This window comes from Elaeis guineensis, chromosome 1 (genome assembly GCF_000442705.2).
Source record: "Elaeis guineensis isolate ETL-2024a chromosome 1, EG11, whole genome shotgun sequence".
Lineage (NCBI taxonomy): Eukaryota > Viridiplantae > Streptophyta > Magnoliopsida > Arecales > Arecaceae > Elaeis > Elaeis guineensis.
In genome coordinates, this window is record NC_025993.2 from 184,863,923 (window position 1) to 184,886,541 (window position 22,619).

Below are 22,619 nucleotides of genomic sequence, written 5' to 3' on the forward strand. Positions count from 1 at the left end.
CCATTTCCCAACCATTCTCCAATCCAACATAAAATGAAGGGCTTTGTTTATTTGTTGATAAAAAGAGGAAGGTGCTCGTGGGTTGGGCCATCGATGAAGTGCCATGTCGGTGCCACATCGCAGCGGTGGTTACGCTGGTGTACCACAGCAATATAACCGTCCGTTCGTTCTATCCTGAGTCCTGACCAAAAAGTTAAGAAGAAGAAATAAAAATAAAAAGGATAGAAGCAGGAGAATTTGATCGGAGCATGTGATTCCTGATCAATCAAGTAAAGCAGGACTTGAGCTAATCGTGTCAGCAAAATGCTTCGAGTAGCTCCGCTGGTGCGGTGCGTTTTCGGGGCCACCTTCGGATCGGCATCGCCATCCGACGTAGCAAATCACTTTGAAGATTAGAAGATTAAACCACGCCTCACAAACCCAACCACGCGCCATCCCACAGCCCGCAGGGTCGGCCCAAAACCCTGGAGGCTTCTCCGCGGCCGGATGGAGATAACGGTCGCGTTCTCCGCTGATTGCCCGCCGCTTCCGGTCATCGCCGCAGCGAGGGTCGCCGGCGTGCTTTTCTCCACCGACCCCACCCTCCCTCCAGGCTCCGCGCCCGTTTTCCGCTTCGATTCCGGGTTTTTTTTTCTTTTTTTCCTTCCGCCCATTGTGTAGTTTTCAGCTCAATCGGCGTCCGACGACCGTCTTTGATTATAAGTTTCCCTCGAATCTATAGAGATCTCTTTGCTGTGTAGCTCCTTCTGGAAAGTTGATATTCTTTTTTTGAATAAAAATTCAACGAAAAACTTTTTTCTAGGGTGTTGTTAGTGGTAAAATTCTTTTCTCTTCCTCCACTTGGTTTTATTATATCTTCTAGAAAAGATATTTAGTTTCTGTTCGTAGAAGTTGGTGATCGGGAGTTTGAATCTGTTAGAAGAGTTTTGTTGGAACTGGCCATATTGGAGATAATTTGTATTTTCTGGAATTTTTTTTTTTTTTTTTTTTGGAGAAATACGGAGTATTAGCAATATTGCTGGTTGCCGTCGATGATGATCGATCTAGCATTTGCCGAGCAATCGAGCTTCTGTCTTCTAAAAGCTTGATAACTATCTTTTATTGTTGATTCCTTTTATAGGTTTTCCTTGGGCTAATATCTGTGGTTTGTTTGGCAGTTCTCTGCTTTTCTTTTCCCTTTCCTTTTCATCCATCTGGTGTGTTTGGGAATGCGCTCATTTGAATAGAATCTATGTCAGGCTGCAGTTTTGTAAAGTTTTCTTTTCCGCTATTCTTTATGTAAAAAAATACTTGTTCGCTGATCATAATTAGGTCATTTTGTATAAAACTCATTGGTTATGATTGTTAGCGTCGTGGCTCATAAGTGCGAATGGTCTGGTGGGGATTTCGATGGGTAGTTGATTTTGTCGTTAATCACCCGTGCAGATTATACAAAGTTATTTCTCGGTCTATATCCATTTCCCCATTTATTGCTTTGTTAAAAGTTGAATTAAAATCGACTAGATGTCCATCGTAGTTGTGGTTCTGTACTGTCTTATTCTATTTTGCTGCTCCTATATATAAGTTTCATTGGACAAAATGGATAAGTGTTGTTGATGCAACTGTTGTGATTCTACATAATATGATATCTCACTGATTGAAATTGCAAGGAACAAACACGCTCCTACGATATAATGGGCGGGTTGCAGCAGTTCCCAATTTCTATGGCCGGGATGTGCTTGAATCAGGACAGGTATGTTATGCTGCACTTTGTATGCATACTGATTGAACTGCATTTCCTACCAAATTGCTCTAATAAGGTTTTTACAGATTGATGAATGGCTTGAGTTTGCTCCAATATTTCTTTGTGGCTCGGAATTTGAGAGTGCTTGTGCCCATGTGGATGGCTATCTAAACCTGCGGACTTTTTTGGTTGGATATAGTTTGTCTATTGCTGACATAGCAGTATGGTCAGGTCTTGCAGGTAATATTTTAACTAATGTGCATTATTTTCCACTCAACAATCATGTTATAGCTGTCTTCGTTGCTTGTTCTGAAGGCTAATTCTTCAGGTACTGGACAGAGATGGGAAAGCCTTAGGAAATCAAAAAAATATCAAAATCTAGTTCGTTGGTTCCATGGCATTGCAGTGGAATATGGTGATTCTCTCAATGAAGTCACAGCTACTTATGTTGGGAGAAGAGGGTTAGGCAAGTTACATGCAGCTAAGCCTACTGGAGTAGCATCAGGCAGTAATCCAGCTTTTAAGGGAAAGGAGACAAACGGGCCAGTTGTTTCAAAGGAAAATGCTGCTGCATTTGAAGTAGATCTTCCTGGTGCAAAAATTGGGGAAGTATGCTTGCGATTTGCCCCAGAGCCTAGTGGGTACCTCCACATTGGGCACACAAAGGCTGCTCTTCTGAACCAGTATTTTGCTCAGAGATATCAAGGGCGGCTACTTATTTGCTTTGATGATACAAACCCATCAAAAGAAAGCAATGAGTTTGTAGAGAATCTGCTAAAAGATATCAAAACATTGGGCATCAAATATGATGCTGTTACTTATACATCTGATTATTTTCCTCAGTTGATCAACATGGCTGAAAGCTTGATTTGGAAGAGAAAAGCATATGTGGATGATACACCTCGGGAGCAGATGCAGAAAGAGAGGATGGAAGGCATAGAGTCAAGGTGCAGGAATAATACTATTGATGAGAATCTAGCATTATGGAAAGAGATGATTGCAGGGTCTGAAAGAGGTATGCAGTGCTGTTTACGAGGTAAATTGGAGATGCAGGACCCAAACAAGTCGCTTCGAGATCCTGTTTATTACCGTTTCAATCCAGATCCTCATCATCGTATTGGATCCAAGTATATAGTCTATCCAACCTATGATTTCGCTTGTCCATTTGTTGATTCCATTGAAGGTGTGACCCATGCCCTTCGCTCAAGTGAATACCATGATCGCAATGCACAATATCATCGGATTCTTGAGGATATGGGCATCCGGAAAGTCCAAATATATGAATTCAGCAGATTGAATATGGTATACACGCTTCTTAGCAAGCGTAAACTTCTTTGGTTTGTTCAAAATGGGAAAGTCGAGGGATGGGATGATCCTCGGTTCTCTACCGTGCAGGGCATAGTACGCAGAGGTTTGAAAATTGAGGCATTAATACAGTTCATTCTTCAACAGGTGATATTTCTAATACTCAACTTTTGACTTTTAATATGTACAATGTCCATTGGTTAACATTTATAACCTGCTAACTCGTAGGGTGCTTCTAAAAATCTGAACCTTATGGAGTGGGACAAGCTGTGGACCATCAATGAGAAGATAATTGATCCAATATGCCCAAGACATACAGCTGTCCTTGAAGAAAATCGTGTGATGTTGCTTCTTACAGATGGTCCAGAGAACCCATTTGTCCGCATCATTCCTAGGCATAAGAAATTTGAGGGTGCTGGGACAAAAGCTACAACATACACAAAGAGAATATGGATTGATTATGCTGATGCATTATCAATCACAGAGGGTGAGGAGGTAACATTAATGGATTGGGGGAATGCTATCATAAAAGAAATCAAGAATGACAATGGGCAGATCACACATCTGATTGGAGTTTTACACCTTGAAGGTTCTGTTAAAACTACAAAGCTGAAGCTTACATGGCTTCCTGAAATGGATGAGTTAGTTCGTCTTTCACTGGTTGAATTCGACTACTTGATAAAGAAGAAAAAGGTATGTAAACATCACCTTCAAGTCAATTCAAGTTAATTCCATCCATACACCCATATATACATCCATCATACATACATAATAGATATACCTTGGATGCACGTACGAACGCATGTATGTTATGTATGTGTGTGTAGGTATGTATGTACGTGCATGTGCACAAGTGTGTGTGTGTGTACATGTTTTCAAGGTCCATTCTTAGTAAAATGAAAGATGTGTGGGTTAAACTGAATTTCTTAAAATATATCAATATGTTCTGAAAAGTTCAGGGATTTATATATGGTTTATGAGGATATCTCCATTATTGGAACTAAGTGGCTGCCATGTTGACTGTAGTGATTAATTCATATCTTTTTTGAAAGCGAACTCTTGATCTTCATGTGGAAGTCGTTGTCACCTAGGCAATGGAAAGTCTGGTGCTTTGCTGGAGGAAAAGTGTTATTCCGTCACAGTGATGTCCAAAGGGTGTGTAAAATGTGACCAGCTTATGTATGACTTGACTGAGGATGTGCCAATGGATTTTGTTCTTGGTTTTATAAGACACCTCAATGGATGGCATGGATATTCTCGATGGTGATTGTATTTTTGAAGATAGTTTACTATTTCTCGTTCAATGAGTCATGTTGCTTTTCATGTGAATTTGTGAAATGAAGTGGTTGAGTTGTGTGGACTACCAAAAGCACCAGTTAATAAGTTGCTTGGTGTCACCTATATGGAGGAAGTTGAATGCAAAGTTAAACTGAACAGTGCTTGATTGGAAGCCTGGGCAATTTAGTCAGGAGCTAGATTCTTTATAATCATCATCCAAGACATTTTGTAAAATAGATCTAGGATTCCATACTTTAGAGAGTGAATGGAAGTCATCCAAATTGTACTTTGGATGAAGAATGCCTACCAAATCTTGGGCATATTATTGATGATGCAAAGGCTATATTTGAGAGAACCAGATTGTTGGATGAAGAATCCCACTGGAACTTGAAAAGCGAAATGCAAAATATAAAGCTGTGGATCAACATTTACTAAGCGGATTGGAAGAACAGAAATTTCATTTCATTGTAATTAATTTGTGGAAGGTGATTAGGCAGGTGGGTTTGAATGCAAAAAGCTGCACTAGAAAGTTTGTTCATGACTTGAAGGGGCTGTTAAGCCTGTAAACTGAAAAATTACTCACTCCCTTGCACAGGCACATTGGAGACTCCTTTCAGAAGGACCTGAACAGGTTAAAGAAACAGTAAAGAAACAGTAATTATAACATTAGTTAGCTGCTAGCTGTAGGTTCTAATAGAATCTGGATGTTTGGATAGGGAGGATTTCAGAGCCCAGTATTTGTGTCAGGTGCTTGGGAAATGTCCTGACAGTGGAGGCCTAACTTTAGTAGCAGTAGTGAGTTAAAATCTTCAATTACTTTTAAGGCAATGGTGTTTTAGAATTGTGGTTTAGGTACTTTTTATATGTGACTTCTCATAACCTGAATGATTTATCATTAATAGTGATTGTTCTATTAACTCTAATGAGACCTTAATTTAGACCATATGAGACTTCTTTTAACCTGAATGATTTATCGTTAATAGTGATTGTTTTATTAGCTATAGTGAGATCGTAGTTTAGACCATCTGGCTAGCCACTCAAAGCACTGACCTTGGATAGCAGGGAAAGAGTCTTCATTAATATAAGGGAAATCTCTTGTATACTCACTTCATTCGTCTTGTGAAGTTTGCTTGTAAAGCTGCATCAAGTATTAAACTGAATTACTTATTTATATCAAACTAGCATACCCCCACAATGCACTGATATGATTATTTATCTATTTTTGAATTGTTCTTTGAATATAATATAGCAGTGCAATGAATTAATTTAAAACATTATGTATTCAGAACTATTATAGTGCCACTACAATATTGTAACAGCAGTTATTTGAAGCCATGAAGTAAAAGTTACATGTGTAGGCTAGAGTATAGATTATACTCAGTTTAAAGGCCATAGATGTGTTCATTGGCTTGAGTTTGAGCCAAAACTGAACTATGAACATGTAATTGTTATATATGATGTTAAATATATTTGTTAACAAATTTAAAATATATTTATTTTATATATTTCCTTTTATTATATATAATTATTATATTATATTAAACAAATTATGAATGTTAGATATATTTTTCCATTTGTTATATGATTTTTTTTTTGGTGTAATTGTTATGATGTTTAGATAACAAATTAAAACCAACATTCTATAGCTGGTAATTGTTTGTTTACACTTTCAATATCAACTCTTTTGTCCCATTGATTTAATTAATAGATGGCTTTCACCTTATTAATAATAATGTGGAATGTGAGAAGGATTTAAATCCTGCCGCATGGAGAGTGATTAGTAATGTTATTATATAGCTTACAATTAATTAATATATTGCTTTAATTAATACATTTATTTGTTTAATATGTGACTTTCACCTATTAATAATAATGTGGAATGTGAGATGGATTGCAATCCCGTCTTTAATATCAGTATCCAAATGACAGATGGGGAGCTCTGAGCAAGTAGAGCCTCCATCTTATGTACCATTTGGGTGCACAAAGTTAGATAGTAAGTATATGTGGCTTACTCATTGAAACAGTTTTAGTGAGTCACGAGCAATGCATGAGTTGGCCTAAATTAGGGCATAACAGTAAAAAGATAGCCTTAAGCAGCCAGATTTCTTTCTGTGTCATTTAATGTGAATTTCAGCTCTTTCAATGCTAGTTGTCTTAGTTTTTTCTTGTCCCCTCAACTACTTCCATCTGGATGCATTTGATCTTTTCTTACACTTAACTATCTGCTCCTTATCCACTGGAAACAAATCCAAGGCCACCTCCTTATCAGGTCTGACTTAGATTTCTTCATGTATATATCATCTTTGTTTGTGACATTGTTAAGGTGACTAGGCTTTCCTAGTTTGTAGGTATCCCTATACTGCATTAGCAGACAGCCTAATGACTTTGACAGTCCATCTTTGAAAGTGGCAAAAGAATACATAAAGTCTAAAAACAACATGGTTATCCTATTTTTTGAAATCATACATAAAACATAAATATGCCATTGTAGATTGATAGGAGCTAATATTATCAAAATCATGGCATGATTTCATCACATGTCAATCCACCATGTTAATATAAGGATGACAGGTGATAAGCTAATTCTGGGAATTGCAAATTTGACAAGTCTTAAGAATAGCTCGTTAGTCATAAAGTTAATTAAAATACCATATGCTTATTCTGGAAAGAAAAAAAAAGATGGCAACAGGGGAACATAGAGAATGGACGGGGGAGAAAAGACAGACAAATAACAGACAGAAAACTCAAAAAGAAAAAAAAAATAATAAGTAGGGATGAAAACTAGAAGAAAAGTAGGTTGTGCTTTTGACAATATTGGCTGTTGGTTCTCCACTTTTATTCTTCTTTCTATTTGGTGGTTCAATTGTTACGGGAAAAGACTCCCAAAGCATATATATATATATATATATATATATATATATATGTATGTATGTATGTATGTATCTATCTATCTACATGTGCATGTATATATGTATGTATACGTGTACATGTATACATGTATATATGTATCTACATGTAGATACATACAGATACATATATACATGTATGTATCTACATATATATCTGTATCTGTATGTATCTACATGTACATGTACATATGTATGTATACGTGTACATGTATATATGTATCTACATGTAGATACATATATACATGTATGTATCTACATGTATATATGTATCTGTATGTATCTACATGTACATGTACATATGTATGTATATGTGTACATGTATACATGTACATACGTGTACATGTATACATTGTGTATATATACGTATATGTATACATATACGTATAACCAATTAATCCTCTTCCTTATTTTCACATGCTTTCAAGTTAATGCTCCTACAAAAAGTTGTTACAGATAATGAGCAATTGATCGATAAATACCAAGGATGGTGTTCAATGATGTTGCGTTACATTAATCTATGCAGGATATACAAAGAGACAACCCACACCTCTAAACCCTAGACATATTATTCTAACTACCTAAACAAGGCTTCACTTGTATGTAACATTTTTAGTTGCTCGTTTGAAAATGCATGAACTTGTTTACCTTTTCAGGCAAAAAAGAAGAGGACTTTTTAACCAGGTATCCCTATTTTTACTTTTCTTTGTTCAAAAAAGTATATTGCATGAAGAGCCAACATTTAAAAATATAAGGGGGAAAAATCAATAGTTCAATGTGCTAGTGCTCTCTCATTCATGTTCAGAAGAAGCCTTCTATTGCTAAAGAAATTTACGATCTTCTAATCTCTTTACATACATGAAAGTTCATCTCTGATTGGCAGCAACTATTGTTATTGCAAAGGTCATGGCTCTGCTTCTATTGTTTATGACTACTTTATTATTTCTTTCCTTGCATCTTCCACGAGCATTTACAATCATCGAAGAACTGAAATTCTTTTGCAATGGCATCTGATTTGATTGTTTGATTGCTGTGGCTGAATAACAGCTGGAAGAAGGAGAGGACTTTTTTGATAACCTTAATCCTTGCACCAGATGAGAAACTTCAGCCCTTGGGGATTCCAACATGCATAATCTGAAGCGAGGAGAGATACTTCAGCTCGAAAGGAAGGGCTATTACAGATGCGATGTACCTTTCCTTAGACCTTCAAAGCCCATTGTTTTGTTTGCAATTCCAGATGGTCGACAACAGACATCATTGAACTGACTGCCAAGCTTTCTGCAATCTAATTGCTTGAAGTAGCAGAGTATGCCATTTAAAGACTGATTGATGCTGTACTGGAACTTGCCATGGGTTCGGAGAGATGAAAATTACATTTTTTGAAAAAATTAAAGAGTGTTATAATAGTGGATCCTACATGCTTAATACATGAATGATCTTTCGAATTAAAGCTTAAATTATAGCTGCAGATGGAGTTCTAGAGTGACTGGCAAGACACCAAAATGCTGAACAAAGATCTTTAACTGGCTTCTTTGCTGATATCATACTTTAGCTTTTTTGTTTGCTAAATTAAATTTTCTAGCTGTTTTCTTTTCTGATCTCCTTTTGGGTTGCGACACCTTGTTGATTTGAGTTACTCGGTTCATCCATGTTTTGTTCTGGAAATCAAAATGGTATCCATTTCAGTGAGCTGTTAGCATTGGCCTCGTTCTTTTATCGGAATGTCTCTGTGCAGGAACTTTGGTCTGGCGAAACGTTTTAGTAACACAGAAATCTGTGAGGGGAAAACCAGGTTTGATTTTTTCTGAACTCTCTCTTAAAAAATAAACAGCTCATGCGTAATTTTTTTCCTGCTTATCTCGTTTTTAAATCTGACAACTAGAGTAAAATCTCTCTTTCCACTTTAAAGTTAAAAGAAACTCTTCTTTTCAATTTAAAATAAAAGCTACTCTCCATTTGAAACTTAAGTGAAAAAAGCTATCCAAATATGTTAAAATTATCAAATTATCCTTTTGATATTTAAACAGGTATGAATTTTTTTCTCCCTCATCTTGATCACCCAACATCCACTCTCCAGATTTCCAACGTGATCGTGCGTCTTCCTGCTTCGCCGCTCATCTCCGACCGTTGATCCCCGTCAAGTTGATCTCCTCATCGGTGGCCATCTCTCTCTATCTTGCTGATCTTCCGTCGATTGCCACCTCCTTCCATCATGTCGAAAGAGCATAGTCTTCGCTCTTCCGTTGGTGCTTCTGCCTCTTTTCATTACGTCAGAGCAATGTCCACGCCCGGAGGCAGGTGCAAGAAATCCCAACCGATAAGTATTTCCCCCCAATTGAAATCTTAAAAATAGTTTGATTCAAAATTTTGTTGTTTATGATTGAATGAGAAATAATTCAAATTGCATGCTCAATAATGCCTAATTGATACAAGTGAAAAGTAATTTATACTTCGTTGTGCATTATTTGTACACCGATATGCATATTTAGTACTTTTATACAGTTTCAGGGCTTAGAATCCTTAAATAAAAAAAAAAAAGTTATCTTTTCTGCTAAATATTTTTTTATATATTACGTGTAATGCCAAAACCTCCACTGTGTTGTGCTACAGATTCAAACTAAACGTAAGAGGGCTGATTTATATACTGGGAGGTTGGAGAGTAGATGCTTTTTAAGTTTATTGTACAGAATGCTGAATGCTAAAGAGAAAGGGAAGAACAGTATAAAGAAGTCAATCTCGGATGCACAAATAGAGCTTCTACAGAAGACACCATTTGCACATTTCTTTGATATCCCAGAGTTGTCTATCAGCCCAAATTGGTTGTATGTGCTCATCAAGCGGTTCGATGAGCAAACAGGTGTATTCATCGTCGGCAATGGCTTAGAGCTGAAACTTGAAAAAGATGAGCTCGCCGCAATGCTTGGCCTCCTTCTCACCGGCCTACCAGTAGAACTTGACGAGGAGGGGGCACCCCCGAAAGATAAAACATATAATGAATTGCTTGGGGATTCTCGAGATGGGGGGCATAGAAATAATCTTGAGAAATTATTAAAGTTTTATATTGGCTCTAAAAGAGAAAAAGAGGTGAAAGCTTTTGTTTCTGTCTTCGTGTTGGTTGTGTTGAACACGATACTTTTCCCCTTGTCTACAAAAGAGATGCCAAGATTTATACACCAATATGTTGACCATGTTGACAAGTTGGGTGAGTTTGACTGGGAATAGCTGTTTATACATTTTTGATGGAGAACATAATATCTAGTCATCGAGCAATACATGATTAGAAAAACAATGTTAAGCCAGCATTCGGTTATTTAAATGGTTGTACTATCGGTTTGTTGGTAAGTATCAAGTGTAATTATATTGTATTAATTTTATATTTTATAATAAATAACTTTCTAGTAATAATAAGCTTGCTAACATCTTTTATTATTATTTGATGCAGGCTTGATTTCTAGAGAGGGTTCCCTCCATCTTGACACCCCTAGGTGATAGGACAGCAAGGCCCCGTCTCTTCAAGTGGAAGGTGAAATAGTTAAAATATATTAATAAAATTGAAGAGAAAATCAGTGGGATTACCACTGATAAGGTAATATTATCATATGTTATTTGGTACTGAATATCTCTGATATCATACTACATTGTGATATAATAATACTGTCTTATTGATACTTTATACTTTCATCAGATCAAAGAGTATCAGCTTGCCCCATTCGAGCACAAGTACCTCAGTGGAACATCTATTGGTGCAAGTGTTTTTCAGGTGTATGCTGATAAGGCTGCAACGGTTGAGAAGCAGGGAAGAAAAAAAAAACAAATGGATGTTGCCGGCACATCTTATAATGTGGATTTTCAGAATCTTGTGCAGAGGGTCGAGATGCTTGAACAAAGCAATAAGAAAAAAAATGATGAGATCTTGACCTTGAAAACAAAGATCAAGTTATTGAAGAGAAATTATAAAAAATTTTGCCGCATTTTGGAAAGAAATAACCATGGAGTGGTATTTTATGATTTTGACTCATCCGACTCTGGGTCTAAATCATATGCATCCTCATCTGATAGTGAGGATGACGATGATGGCAAATCCAAGAAAAAAATTGAGAAAGAAGAGGAAGAAGAAGAAGAAGAAAAAGAAGAGGAAGTAGGAGGAGGAGGAGGAGGAGGAGAAGGGACAAGAGACGACGGGAAGAACGAGGGACAAGAAGAAAAAGAGGAGGCAAAGAAGGGAAAGAAAAAGGAGAAAGAAGAGGAGGAGGAGGAGGAGGAGGAGGAGGGGAAAGATGAGAGAAAGAATGATGATCATGATCATCATGACCTTGGTGGAAGTCATGGGGGTAATAAGGATGCCAACACTGAGGAGGAAAACAAGGATGGAGGGCCTTCTTCAATTGTCAAGAGGTTGAAGAAGAGGGTGGATAGGAAGTCAACATTAACCAAGATGGTGAAAGACTATCTGGTTGGCAGCAAGTACAAAAGGAGGTACAAGAATTCTACGATAACCATTGATGCTCCTAGTGATAAGGTAAATATTTGTCAATATATTTTTTGATACTGCCTCTAGTAGTTTTATATATTTCTGATTCCATCATCTGATACTTCTTTATACTATATTGATACTGCTTTATAGTCATTTCATACTTTCTTTTAGCTACTTCATACATTTTAATGCTATGTGATACTTTCTTAGTTCTAATTTTTCTGATACTGCTATGGTAGTTTTCTGATACTTCTTTGGTAGTACATTGATATTATTTTATAGTTATTTGATGCTTTAATTAAATTATTTGATACCTTTTAAGTGCTAACTGATACTTCGTTGTATACAGAATGTTGCCGTAATAGATGCTGGCATGGCTCAAGATAGTAGGTATGAGTGTATGGTTGCAAGATTTTATGCCAATGATAAGTATATTCAAAAGTATTACTTTTCTCTAGTACTTTTAAGTAAATTATCATTATTTTTAGAGACCTTATTTGGAAGAAGGATACCACAGATGGTTCTATATAGGTTGAAGACTTGAGCCTCCGCAAATTATTATCTTCAGAGGCAATATCTAATGATGTAAGTTGAATTATATTATAGGACAACAATATTGTAAAATTTTTCTTTTAAAGTTTGTGAATTCTATTTGTATGAATGAACAGCTAATTAATTGTTGGATGTGTATAATAAAAACTATGCCCAATGAAGAAAGCTCTAATAGACAATGCAACATCTCCTACCTGTGCACGGAGTCTACAATATGAATTGTCTATATTTTTTATTCTCAGTGTCATATCTAAGCTTTGTAAAATGATATTGAGCTGCTAACATATTTTTCTTTCTAATTATTGGTAGTATGAGATGTAAACCATTTCTGAAAACTAGGTAAACATCCAGATAAAAGGTGCTATAGAAAAAATCATAGGGGGGGTGACAAACACCACACGTTTATCTTTTAATCATATTTCTCCTTACATACTTGCCACATGTCGCTACCTAATGCTTCCACTCAACACCACTGATAAGTGATACTGGCACCTTTTGATATTTGATACCATGCGTAGAAAATTTTTGCACTATGACTCTATAAAAAGTTTAGTAGCAAAAAAAACTATCGAAACTATTGTAAGTATAAAATCTCAATTCTATTAATCACTTTTTGATGTTTGTGGCTATTCTAATAAGTGGCGCTGGCACCTTTTGATGTTTATGGTAATTCGCTGGTCGGGTTGCTCTTGCTCGCTTATTTTATGGTGCTTGTATCATCTTATCCCACAGGATGTATCAAGCCATGTTGATACTGATGGGAGTTGGTTGGTTTTTTCTTGCTCTATCACTCTGTTCATGGCAATTCGCTGGTTCGATACTAACAAATATAAAATGATTTGACATAGACGAGCTTTTTCGGGTTATGATTGAAACATTGTCGGGATATTGTGCTTGAAGACTACTCTGTGGAACACATATCAGATTGTCGGGATCAAGATGGAGATGTTAATTGTGGGGTCCATGTTGGCCTGTGGGTTGAGTCCTTCTCCAGGAGTAATGAAGAATTTTGGACAGTAGCGAAGACTTGCAGCATGGACGGGTACAGGAGTCATATGGCACACTATATTCTGATGGATCACATAAGCACTCAAAGAGAGGGTATTGAGAAATATATAGCTGAGCGACATAAGAATTAAGCATTATTTTATTGTCAAACATTTTGGACATTTGATGTATGGGCATTATTTTGGACATGTTCAATTAATGTGGTGCTACCAAAAAGTTGCAATACTATGATATGTCTTTTTGGATATGTGATACTATGGCAGGATTTGATTTTTGGTGAACTTGAGAAAGTTGTCATCTTCCATATTAATGCAGTATTGTTTTAGTATTATGCAGTACTATTTTACCATTGTAAAGTATTTTTTTATTATATTAAAGTATTATTTTATACCCGTGCGGTATTGTGTTGCTTAATAACATTAAAGTATTAGTTTAACGTAATAAAGTATCGCTTAATAATATTATTATTTGATATTGGTGCGGTATTGTGACGAGCATACCATACTTTCATATAACAATACTTTGTTCGATCAAGCAAGCTCTTATAGAGTTGCCTTGTTCTCTCATATTCACCCCGTAATATCTCGTAGTTAATGCAAGCCTTGCTTAAAAGCTTTAACATGTCCAATGTAGGTTGAGCAATCGCAAGTTCAAATATTGCTCGAGCACGTTCTATCTCACTTAATGATTTTTTTAATTCAAAATACTTGTTCAAAGTATAATAAAGTATTGCTTAATAACATTAAAATATCGGTTTAGCGTAATAAAGTATCGCTTAATAATATTAAAGTATTATTTAATATCAGTGCGGTATTATGACGAGCATACCATACTTTCATATAACAATGATGTATCCGAAGCCTCCTATCCATCTCTTCATCTTCCATACCAGCTGAAGCCTCAAACTTGGCATAATTAATCTATATCTTCAAATACTTTGTTCGATCAAGCAACCTCTCATAGAGTTGCCTTGTTCTCTCGTATTCACTCTCTGATATCTCGTAGTCAATGCAAGTCTTGCACAACAGCTCTGGCATGTCTAATATAGATTGAGCAATCGCAAGTTCAAATATTGCTCGAGCACGCTCTATCTCACTTAATGATCTTTTCAATTCAACATACTTGTTCAAAATACAATAAAGTATTGCTTAATAACATTAAAATATCGATTTAGCGTAATAAAGTATCGCTTAATAATATTAAAGTATTGTTTGATACTAGTGCGGTATTGTGACGAGCATACCATACTTCCATATAACAATGATGTATCCAGAGCCCTCCCCACCCACCTCTTCATCTTTCATATCAGCTGAAGCCTCAAACTTGACATAACTAATCCATACCTTCAAATATTTTGTTCGATCAAGCAACCTCTCATAGAGTTGCCTTATTCTCTAGTATTCACCCTCTGATATCTTGTAGTCAATGTAAGCCTTGCCCAACAACTCTGGTATGTCCAATGTAGGTTGAGCAATCGTAAGTTCAAATATTACTCGAGCACGCTCTATCTCACTTAATGATCTTTCCAATTCGATATACTTGTTTAAAGTACAATAAAGTATTGCTTAATAATATTAAAGTATTATTTGATATCAGTGCGGTATTGTGGTGAGCATACCATATTTTCATATAACAATGATGTATCTGGAGCCCCCCACCCACCTCTTCATCTTCTATACCAGCTGAAGTCTCAAACTTGACATAACTAATCCATACCTTCAAATGCTTTATTCGATCAAGCAACCTCTCATAGAGTTGCTATGTTCTCTTGTATTCACCTCCTGATATCTCATAGTCAATACAAGCCTTGCACAATAGCTCTGGCATATTCAATATAGGTTGAGTAATTGTAAGTTTAAATATTATTCGAGCACGCTCTATCTCACTTAATGATTCTTTCAATTCGACATACTTGTTCAAAGCATAATAAAGTGTTGCTTAATAACATTAAAGTATCGATTTAGCATAATAAAGTATCGCTTAATAATATTAAAATATTATTTGATACCAGTGTGGTATTATGGTGAACATACCATACTTTCATATAACAATGATATATCCGAAGCCCCCCCACCCATCTCTTTATCTTCCATACCAACTGAAGCCTCAAACTTGGCATAACTAATCCATACCTTCAAATACTTTGTTCGATCAAGCAACCTCTCATAGAGTGGTCTTGTTCTCTCATATTCACCCTCTGATATCTCATAGTCAATGCAAGCCTTGCACAGCAGCTCTGGCATGTCCAATATAAGTTGAGCAATCGCAAGTTCAAATATTACTCAAGCACGTTCTATCTCACTTAATGATCTTTTCAATTCGATATACTTGTTCAAAGTACAATAAAGTATTGCTTAATAACATTAAAGTATCGGTTTAGCATAATAAAGTATCTCTTAATAATATTAAAGTATTGTTTGATACCAGTGCAGTATTGTGGTGAGCATATCATACTTTCATATAACAATGATGTATCCGGAGCCCCGCCATCCACCTCTTCATCTTCCATACCAGCTGAAGCCTCAAACTTGGCATAACTAATTCATACTTTTAAATGCTTTGTTCGATCAAGCAACCTCTCATAGAGTTGCCTTGTTCTTTCGTATTCACCTCCTGATATCTCGTAGTCAATGCAAGCCTTACATAACAGCTCTGGTATGTCCAATATAGATTGAGCAATCGTAAGTTTAAATATTACTCGAGCACGTTCTATCTCACTTAATGATCTTTCCTATTTGACATACTTATTCAAAGTACAATAAAGTATTGCTTAATAACATTAAAGTATCAGTTTAGTGTAATAAAGTATCGCTTAATAATATTAAAGTATTGTTTGATATCAATGCGATATTATGACGAGCATATCATACTTTCATATAACAATGATGTATCCAGAGCCCCTCACCCATCTCTTCATCTTCCATACTAGCTGAAGCCTCAAACTTGGCATAACTAATCCATACCTTTAAATACTTTATTCGATCATGTAACTGCTCATAGAGTTGCCTTGTTCTCTCGTATTCACCTCCTGATATCTCGTTGTCAATGCAAGCCTTGCATAATAGCTCTGACATATCCAATGTAGGTTGAGCAATCGCAAGTTCAAATATGGCTCGAGTATGTTCTATCTCACTTAATGATCTTTTCAATTCGACATACTTGTTCAAAGTATAATAAAGTGTTGCTTAATTACATTAAAGTATCAATTTAGCGTAATAAAGCATCACTTAATAATATTAAAGTATTGTTTGATATTAGTACGGTATTGTGGCGAGCATACCATACTTTCATATAACAATGATGTATCCGGAGCCTCCCACCCACCTCTTCATCTTTCATACCAGCTGAAACCTCAAACCTGACATAACTAAAGTGGAGAGTTGCTTTATCATAGTGCATCGCAGTATTATTTTATCACGGTACGGTATTAGTTTAGCATAATAAAGTATTGCTTTATCATATTAAAGTATTGGTTTAGCGTAATAAAGTGTCACTTAATCATATTAAAGTATTATTTAATACCAGTGCAGTATTGTGACGAGCATACCATACTTTCATATAACAATACTGTATCCGGAGCCCCCCAATCCACCTCTTCATCTTCCATACCAGCTGAAGCTTCAAACCTGGCATAACTAAAGTAGAGAGTTGCTTTATCATAGTGCATCACACTATTATTTTATCACAGTATGGTATTAGTTTAGCATAATAAAATATTATTTTATCATATTGAAGTATTGGTTTAATACATAGTGCAACAGTCATATTCATAAGATGATCCTAGCCCTCTTTGTTGCCTTGTACACTCTTGACGTCCTACCCTTCTTCAGTATATTATGCTCATCGTGGTTGTAGGATAATGAAGTACTGAAAGAAAATATCGACCATATTAGACAAATAAGGTAAATAAAGCAATAACTAAAGTTCTTAACACAAAATGATAAATAATTCACTAAGACAGATCAACGTAAAATTATAAAATAAGGCAATAACATAATATCAAATAAGGCAACCACATAATATTATAAAATAAGACAATAACATAATATTAAATGCCTTCATTGCAATATATTAAGTAAATGCATTTTGAAAGCCTCAAGTGCTTTAGAAAAAAACACAGTATCCAAAAGTAACACAGTATCAGAACAAAAGCTTCAAACTCAAAAAATGACCCATCAATAACCCAAAAAGTAACACAGTAATAAAGGACAGATCAATAACTCAGAACATAGAAAAAGTAACAAAGGATAGTAACATAGAATAAAGTAACACAGTATCCAAAAGGATAGTATCAATAATCTAAAAAATGACCCATCAATAAAACAAAAGCTTCAAGCTCCTAAGAGATTTTCTTCATGCATGTGCGCCAATTATGGCCAGTTTGGTGACAACGTGTGCACTTATTTGGATGCCTGTTAACTTGAGATGGAAATCTCCTAGTCCTAGGACGGTCTGTTCGTGGTGCAGTCACAGGTGGCATGATATCGATCACTTGCACTGGAAAGGTAGCAGATAGCATCTCAATCATGGGGACAGGATTGATGATTTCTCTATATGCTAGTTGGTGCATCTCTACGGTAAAGAATTCATCACAATAAGAGTGGAGAGTGTCACCCTTTTTCTCAATGGATGCGCAAGCATGCTTGCAAGGGATTATTTTCAATTGCCATTGCTTGCAAGTGCATATTCTATCAAACAAATCAACTGCATGTCTTTCTTCCCCATCCAACATCTCATATCTTGTTCTACTTGCCACATGAAGGCTTAAGGTGCGGCCCTCTCGATGGTTCTTTTGAAGCCTTCTCTGTTGCCTAGGGCAAAGATGATCGTGCCATTTTACTCCTTGCTCACTCTTCTGATGATGCATTTTCATAATCTACGATCTTATATGGTCCACCAAAAATATGTTAGGAAGGAACCTAGCAGCTAAGATCCATTGGTTAAAAGACTCTGCCAAGTTATTGTCCATCACTCCCCACCTACAATCTTAAAAAAATACATTAGCCCATTGTGTAGGCTGAGTACTCAAGATCCAATCTCTGGCCAATGGCATCTTGAAGACTATGTCATGAAAGTATCGTTCGAACTCCATTCGCATTGTAGCATACGCGAGAGACTTGAAAACTGTACACCAATGTTTCTTGTGTAATACTGGATATTTGGTCAACACCTAAAAGTGGTACCAGCAAGCATATATTAGAAATATCTGCCACGTGCTAATGGTGCATGCCATTTTCTATCGTGCAGTACTAAGTGCACCAATAAAATATTTAGAATACCCTAAGAACTTATAACAAACTTATATTGTGGTACTAAATGTGCTTCTGATGTGCCAATGGTGTGTAACATTTTCTATGTGCATACAATAAAGTATTCAGAATACCTAAGGACGTATCCATAATTTCTATTGTAGTACTAAGTGAATACAATAAAGTATCCAGAACATCTAAGGACGTATCTATTGGGCCTTATGTGGTGCGCTCAAGGCTCAAGAGACTAAGGCTAAGGCCAAGGTCCAAAGTCCATGAGGTAGTTTTGGGGTTTTTAGGGCTAGTTTGGGCCTTAGGACGAAAGGTTGTCAGCTTTTTGGGACTTGAGGTTCAAGAGACTTGAGCTTCAAGGGGATAACTTATTTTGGGCTAGATTTGAGTCCTAGGTAGATGAGATTTGTTCAAATCATGGGTGTACATAGGTTTGGATTAGCACAAATCTCATATCAAGTTAGGCAAGGGAGTTTTGTGGTTGGGTCATGTTGGTGCAGAAATCCACCGGCGTCGGAGAAGCTGGAGTCGAGGGAGTCGCGATCGCCGTCGGAACCTGCAAAAGAAGTCTAAATCGGAGTTGGAGGTGCTCCGGCAAGACCCTCCGACGCTCAAGTCAGTTCTCTGCCTCAACAAGAATGGAGTGCTCGAACGGAAATTTTAGCAGAGTTTTGAGATAGAAATTAGAGCCTAGAGAATAACGTATCTGGGGTCTCCCTTTTTATAGGCGGAGGGTGCAACAGACCGATAGCGACGTTTGTAACCGCCTAGCAGTGGGCCATTCGGGGTCAAGAGAAGTTTATTATGAAGAGTAGTGGAGTGGAATCATGGCCATCACCGTGGCTTGCCACGTGGAGCCCGTTGCAGGGAGTGGAGCAGTGTCCGTTGTCGTGACTTGCCAGAGAGTGGAGGAGCCGCATGGAATCTATCGCAGGAAGTGGAGCAGAGTCGTGGCCATTACTGTGGCCTGCCAGGGAATGAAGGAGCCGCGTGGTATCCATCGCAAGAAGTGGAGCAGAGTCATGGCCATTACTGTGGCTTGCCAGGGAGTGAAGGAGCCGCGCGGTATCCATCGCAGGAAGTGGAGCAGAGTCGTGGCCATTACTGTGGCCTGCCAGGGAGTGGAGGCCTATCGGCCGAAGCTCGGTTGAGGTGCCTGACGGAGAGAGGTAGCTATCCATCTGAGAGGAGCTCAGATGTCGTAGGCGAACCTTCTACCGTTGGGTGCCTTGGGCGTTAATACTGCAGGCGAGGGCCACTTGCCGTAGGAGCTCGATCAGAGGCTTTCCGCAGATGAAGTTCGGTTTCGCGCAGAATTCGACAAAGGGTCGACTGGCAGTGGATGTCAGATGGCGCTGGAGAGGTTCATCCGTTGGAGGGGTCCAGCTGCTGGATTTCGTGTGTCGTAGGAGTTCGTCCGGAATCTGTCCGTTACAAAAGTTCGGTCGGAGTCCGATCTCCGTAGAAGTCCGGATGGGGATCATTTGTCGAGGAATCTCGATCGAAGCCTGCCTGCAATAGAAATCTGGAATAAATTCATTCACAATGGAAGCTCGGGTGAAGGCTTACAGTGGGAATCCAGTGCGGACCCCAAGTAGTGGAAATTTAAAGTAGATCGTTTGTAACAGAAGCTCGAAGTGAATCGCTTGCAGTAGAAGCTCGGAGTCCGACCCTTGTAGGAGTTCGGGTGAAATCTTCCTGCAGTCGGAGTTCGGGGAAGAAGTCTGACTCCCGTAGGAGCCCGGACGGAATCCACCTGCAGTTGGCGTTCGGGGAAGAAGTCCGAGCTCCTATGGTAGGAGCCCGGACGGAATCCACCTGCAGTTGGCGTTCGGGGAAGAAGTCCGACTCCCATAGGAGCTCGGACGGAGTCGACCTGCAGTTGGCGTTCGGGGAAGAAGTCCGACTCCCGTAGGAGTCCGGACGGAGTCTACCTACAGTTGGCATTCGGGGAAGAGGTCCGACTCCCGTGGGAGCCCGGACGAAGGCTACCTATAGGTGGAGTTCGGGAGAGAAGTCCGACTCCCGTAGGAGTCCGGACGGAGTCTAGAAGGTGGTCGACCACCGTAGACACCTGGATGGAGTCCGTCCGTCGCAGAGAATCTGGTCAACACTGGTGGGGGTTTATCCGTCGGCAGAACTCGAGAACGTTGCGGAGGCTCGGCCACCAGAGAGGTTCGAAAAGATGTCGTCGAAGGTCGGACGCCGGTAGAATCCCTGGAGGGTCACTCCTGACACGAACTTCGACTGGGGAATATTTTATACCCAACACCAGTTTCCCTACTTTCGAGTTCGAGTTTCGAATGAAGGAAGTACAGAAAAATTTTCACAGCCGAAGTTGCTCCCTTGAATCCCACGCACGATCGCACTCAGAGATCCTGACATTTAATGCACGCGTGCTGGAGTCTTTTCAAATCTAGACGATCCGAAGAGACCTTTCAAAATTCTCGCTGGAGCGTTGTCCCAGGTACAGTGCAGTAATGGCTTTGTCAGCTGTCAGCCACTTTTAGCTGCCTGCCGTGGTGAGTGGGACACGTGGCGAGCATGGGTCGGCCTGGGGAGATCCGCGATCATTATAGCGCCGGATCCCAGGGTCTATTTAAACCCGCCTTTCCGCCTCCAGGAGTTTCATTCTGCCTGAGAGTCCTATTGGTGGCCGCCTTCTCTCCGAGAGCTCTGACCTTCCTTGGCGTCCGCTTTGGCTCTAGGTGTTCTTCGAGTCATCCCTATCCTTGCGCCTCTACATCCTTCGGAGCGACTTAGGTTAGTCCCAGAACTTTCGTTCCTTCTCTTGCCATCTAGGTGCCCCTTCTCCCCCATTTTCCTTCTATCGCATCCCTCTTGTTAGATCCCCCACGAGCCTTTCGGCTTTTATTTCGCCTGATCTCTTCGGAATTTTTAGGGTTCTTGCTTGAAATATCTTCTGGCACCTCCGCCTCTAGTGGTTCCAGGAGCTCGTCTGCTTTAGTCCCCCAGAACCCTTATATTGTAGACGAACCCACATCTAGAGCTGGGCCTCGTCCGATTTTTGCGCCGGGCGCCATTCCCTGTTCTCTGACTCCGGATAAATTTTTACTGATAAAGATTAAGTATGGAGTTCCTTCGGAGTATGATCTGGAGCTTCTTGATCCCGCCGACAGGGCCAGCACCCCCCCACCTGGCTGCTTCTGTCTGTACCAGGAGGCCTTCCGTGCTGGGCTCCGGCTTCCGCTTTCGCCTTTCGTCGTTGCTCTTTTCTATTTTCTAGACATTTCTTTAGCTTCAGTCGTGCCGAATTCCTTTAGATTTTTGATAGGGTTCCTCTCCCTTTGCCACGTAGTCGAAGTTCAGCCATCTTTTTCTTTGTTTAGATATTTTTACACCTTCAAGCGCCACCCCTCGGCAAAGGACTGATGGTACTTCTCCCCCCAGTTCGACAAGAAGGGGTTGCTGAAAGGTGCTCCCTCTTCTATCCATAATTGGAAGGGGAAGTATCTCTACGTCCAATGTCCGACCTTAAAGCTGGGATTGCCCCCTTGGGGCTCCCTGAGGGATTCTGTCCATCGAGCTCCTAGTCTGAGGGAGGACGACCTTCAGGCCGCTCGGAAGCTTCTTAGTTATCCGACTCCTTCCCTTCCTTACCTTTTGAAGGAGCAGTTTTTGTTCAACATCGGCTTGAGTCTCCTGGATCCTATGAGTATTCCATCTTTTCTTTCTTCTTCTTTTCTCTTTTTCTTTTTCTCTTCTTTTTTTTTTTTTGCATGTCACCTCTTCCTTTTTCATCGCATTGCTGATCTCTTTCTCTCTCTCTTCTTTTTCTTCTCTTTTTTTTTTTAGGAATGGATGCCGAAGCAGCACGGATGCTTGCCAGGGGCCTCAAGGTTCACAAAAGGAAAGGTACTGTGGCCTCCGGGTCGGCAAAGAAGGTCAGAACGGAGGAAACGAGCTCGGCCATGCCTGTCCAGGTGGCTCTCGCGGTCGACGTTCCTTCAGACGTTGAACCTCCGGCTCCCCGGGCCTCTTCAAGGAGTTCTCCTGCTGAGGTTCCCGCTTCGGGGGCCCGCTTCGAGGAGGTGCCAGGGGTTGAGAGGGGGAGGAGAAGGAAGACGGTGGCTCGCAGGGTGAGTGGCCGT

General features: G+C 39.0%; 1 protein-coding gene across 1 annotated transcript; it reads left to right on the forward strand.

The window, feature by feature from the left end:
* The first annotated feature begins 239 nt into the window (after nt 1–239).
* Nucleotides 240–8,751, forward strand: LOC105040133 (glutamate--tRNA ligase, cytoplasmic). The gene is given in 6 exon segments (XM_029263027.2): nt 240–622; nt 1,635–1,732; nt 1,810–1,963; nt 2,052–3,175; nt 3,257–3,721; nt 8,260–8,751. Coding segments are annotated over 6 exon segments (2,196 nt in total). The 5' UTR covers nt 240–486; the 3' UTR covers nt 8,479–8,751.
* Nucleotides 8,752–22,619: the final 13,868 nt, after the last annotated feature.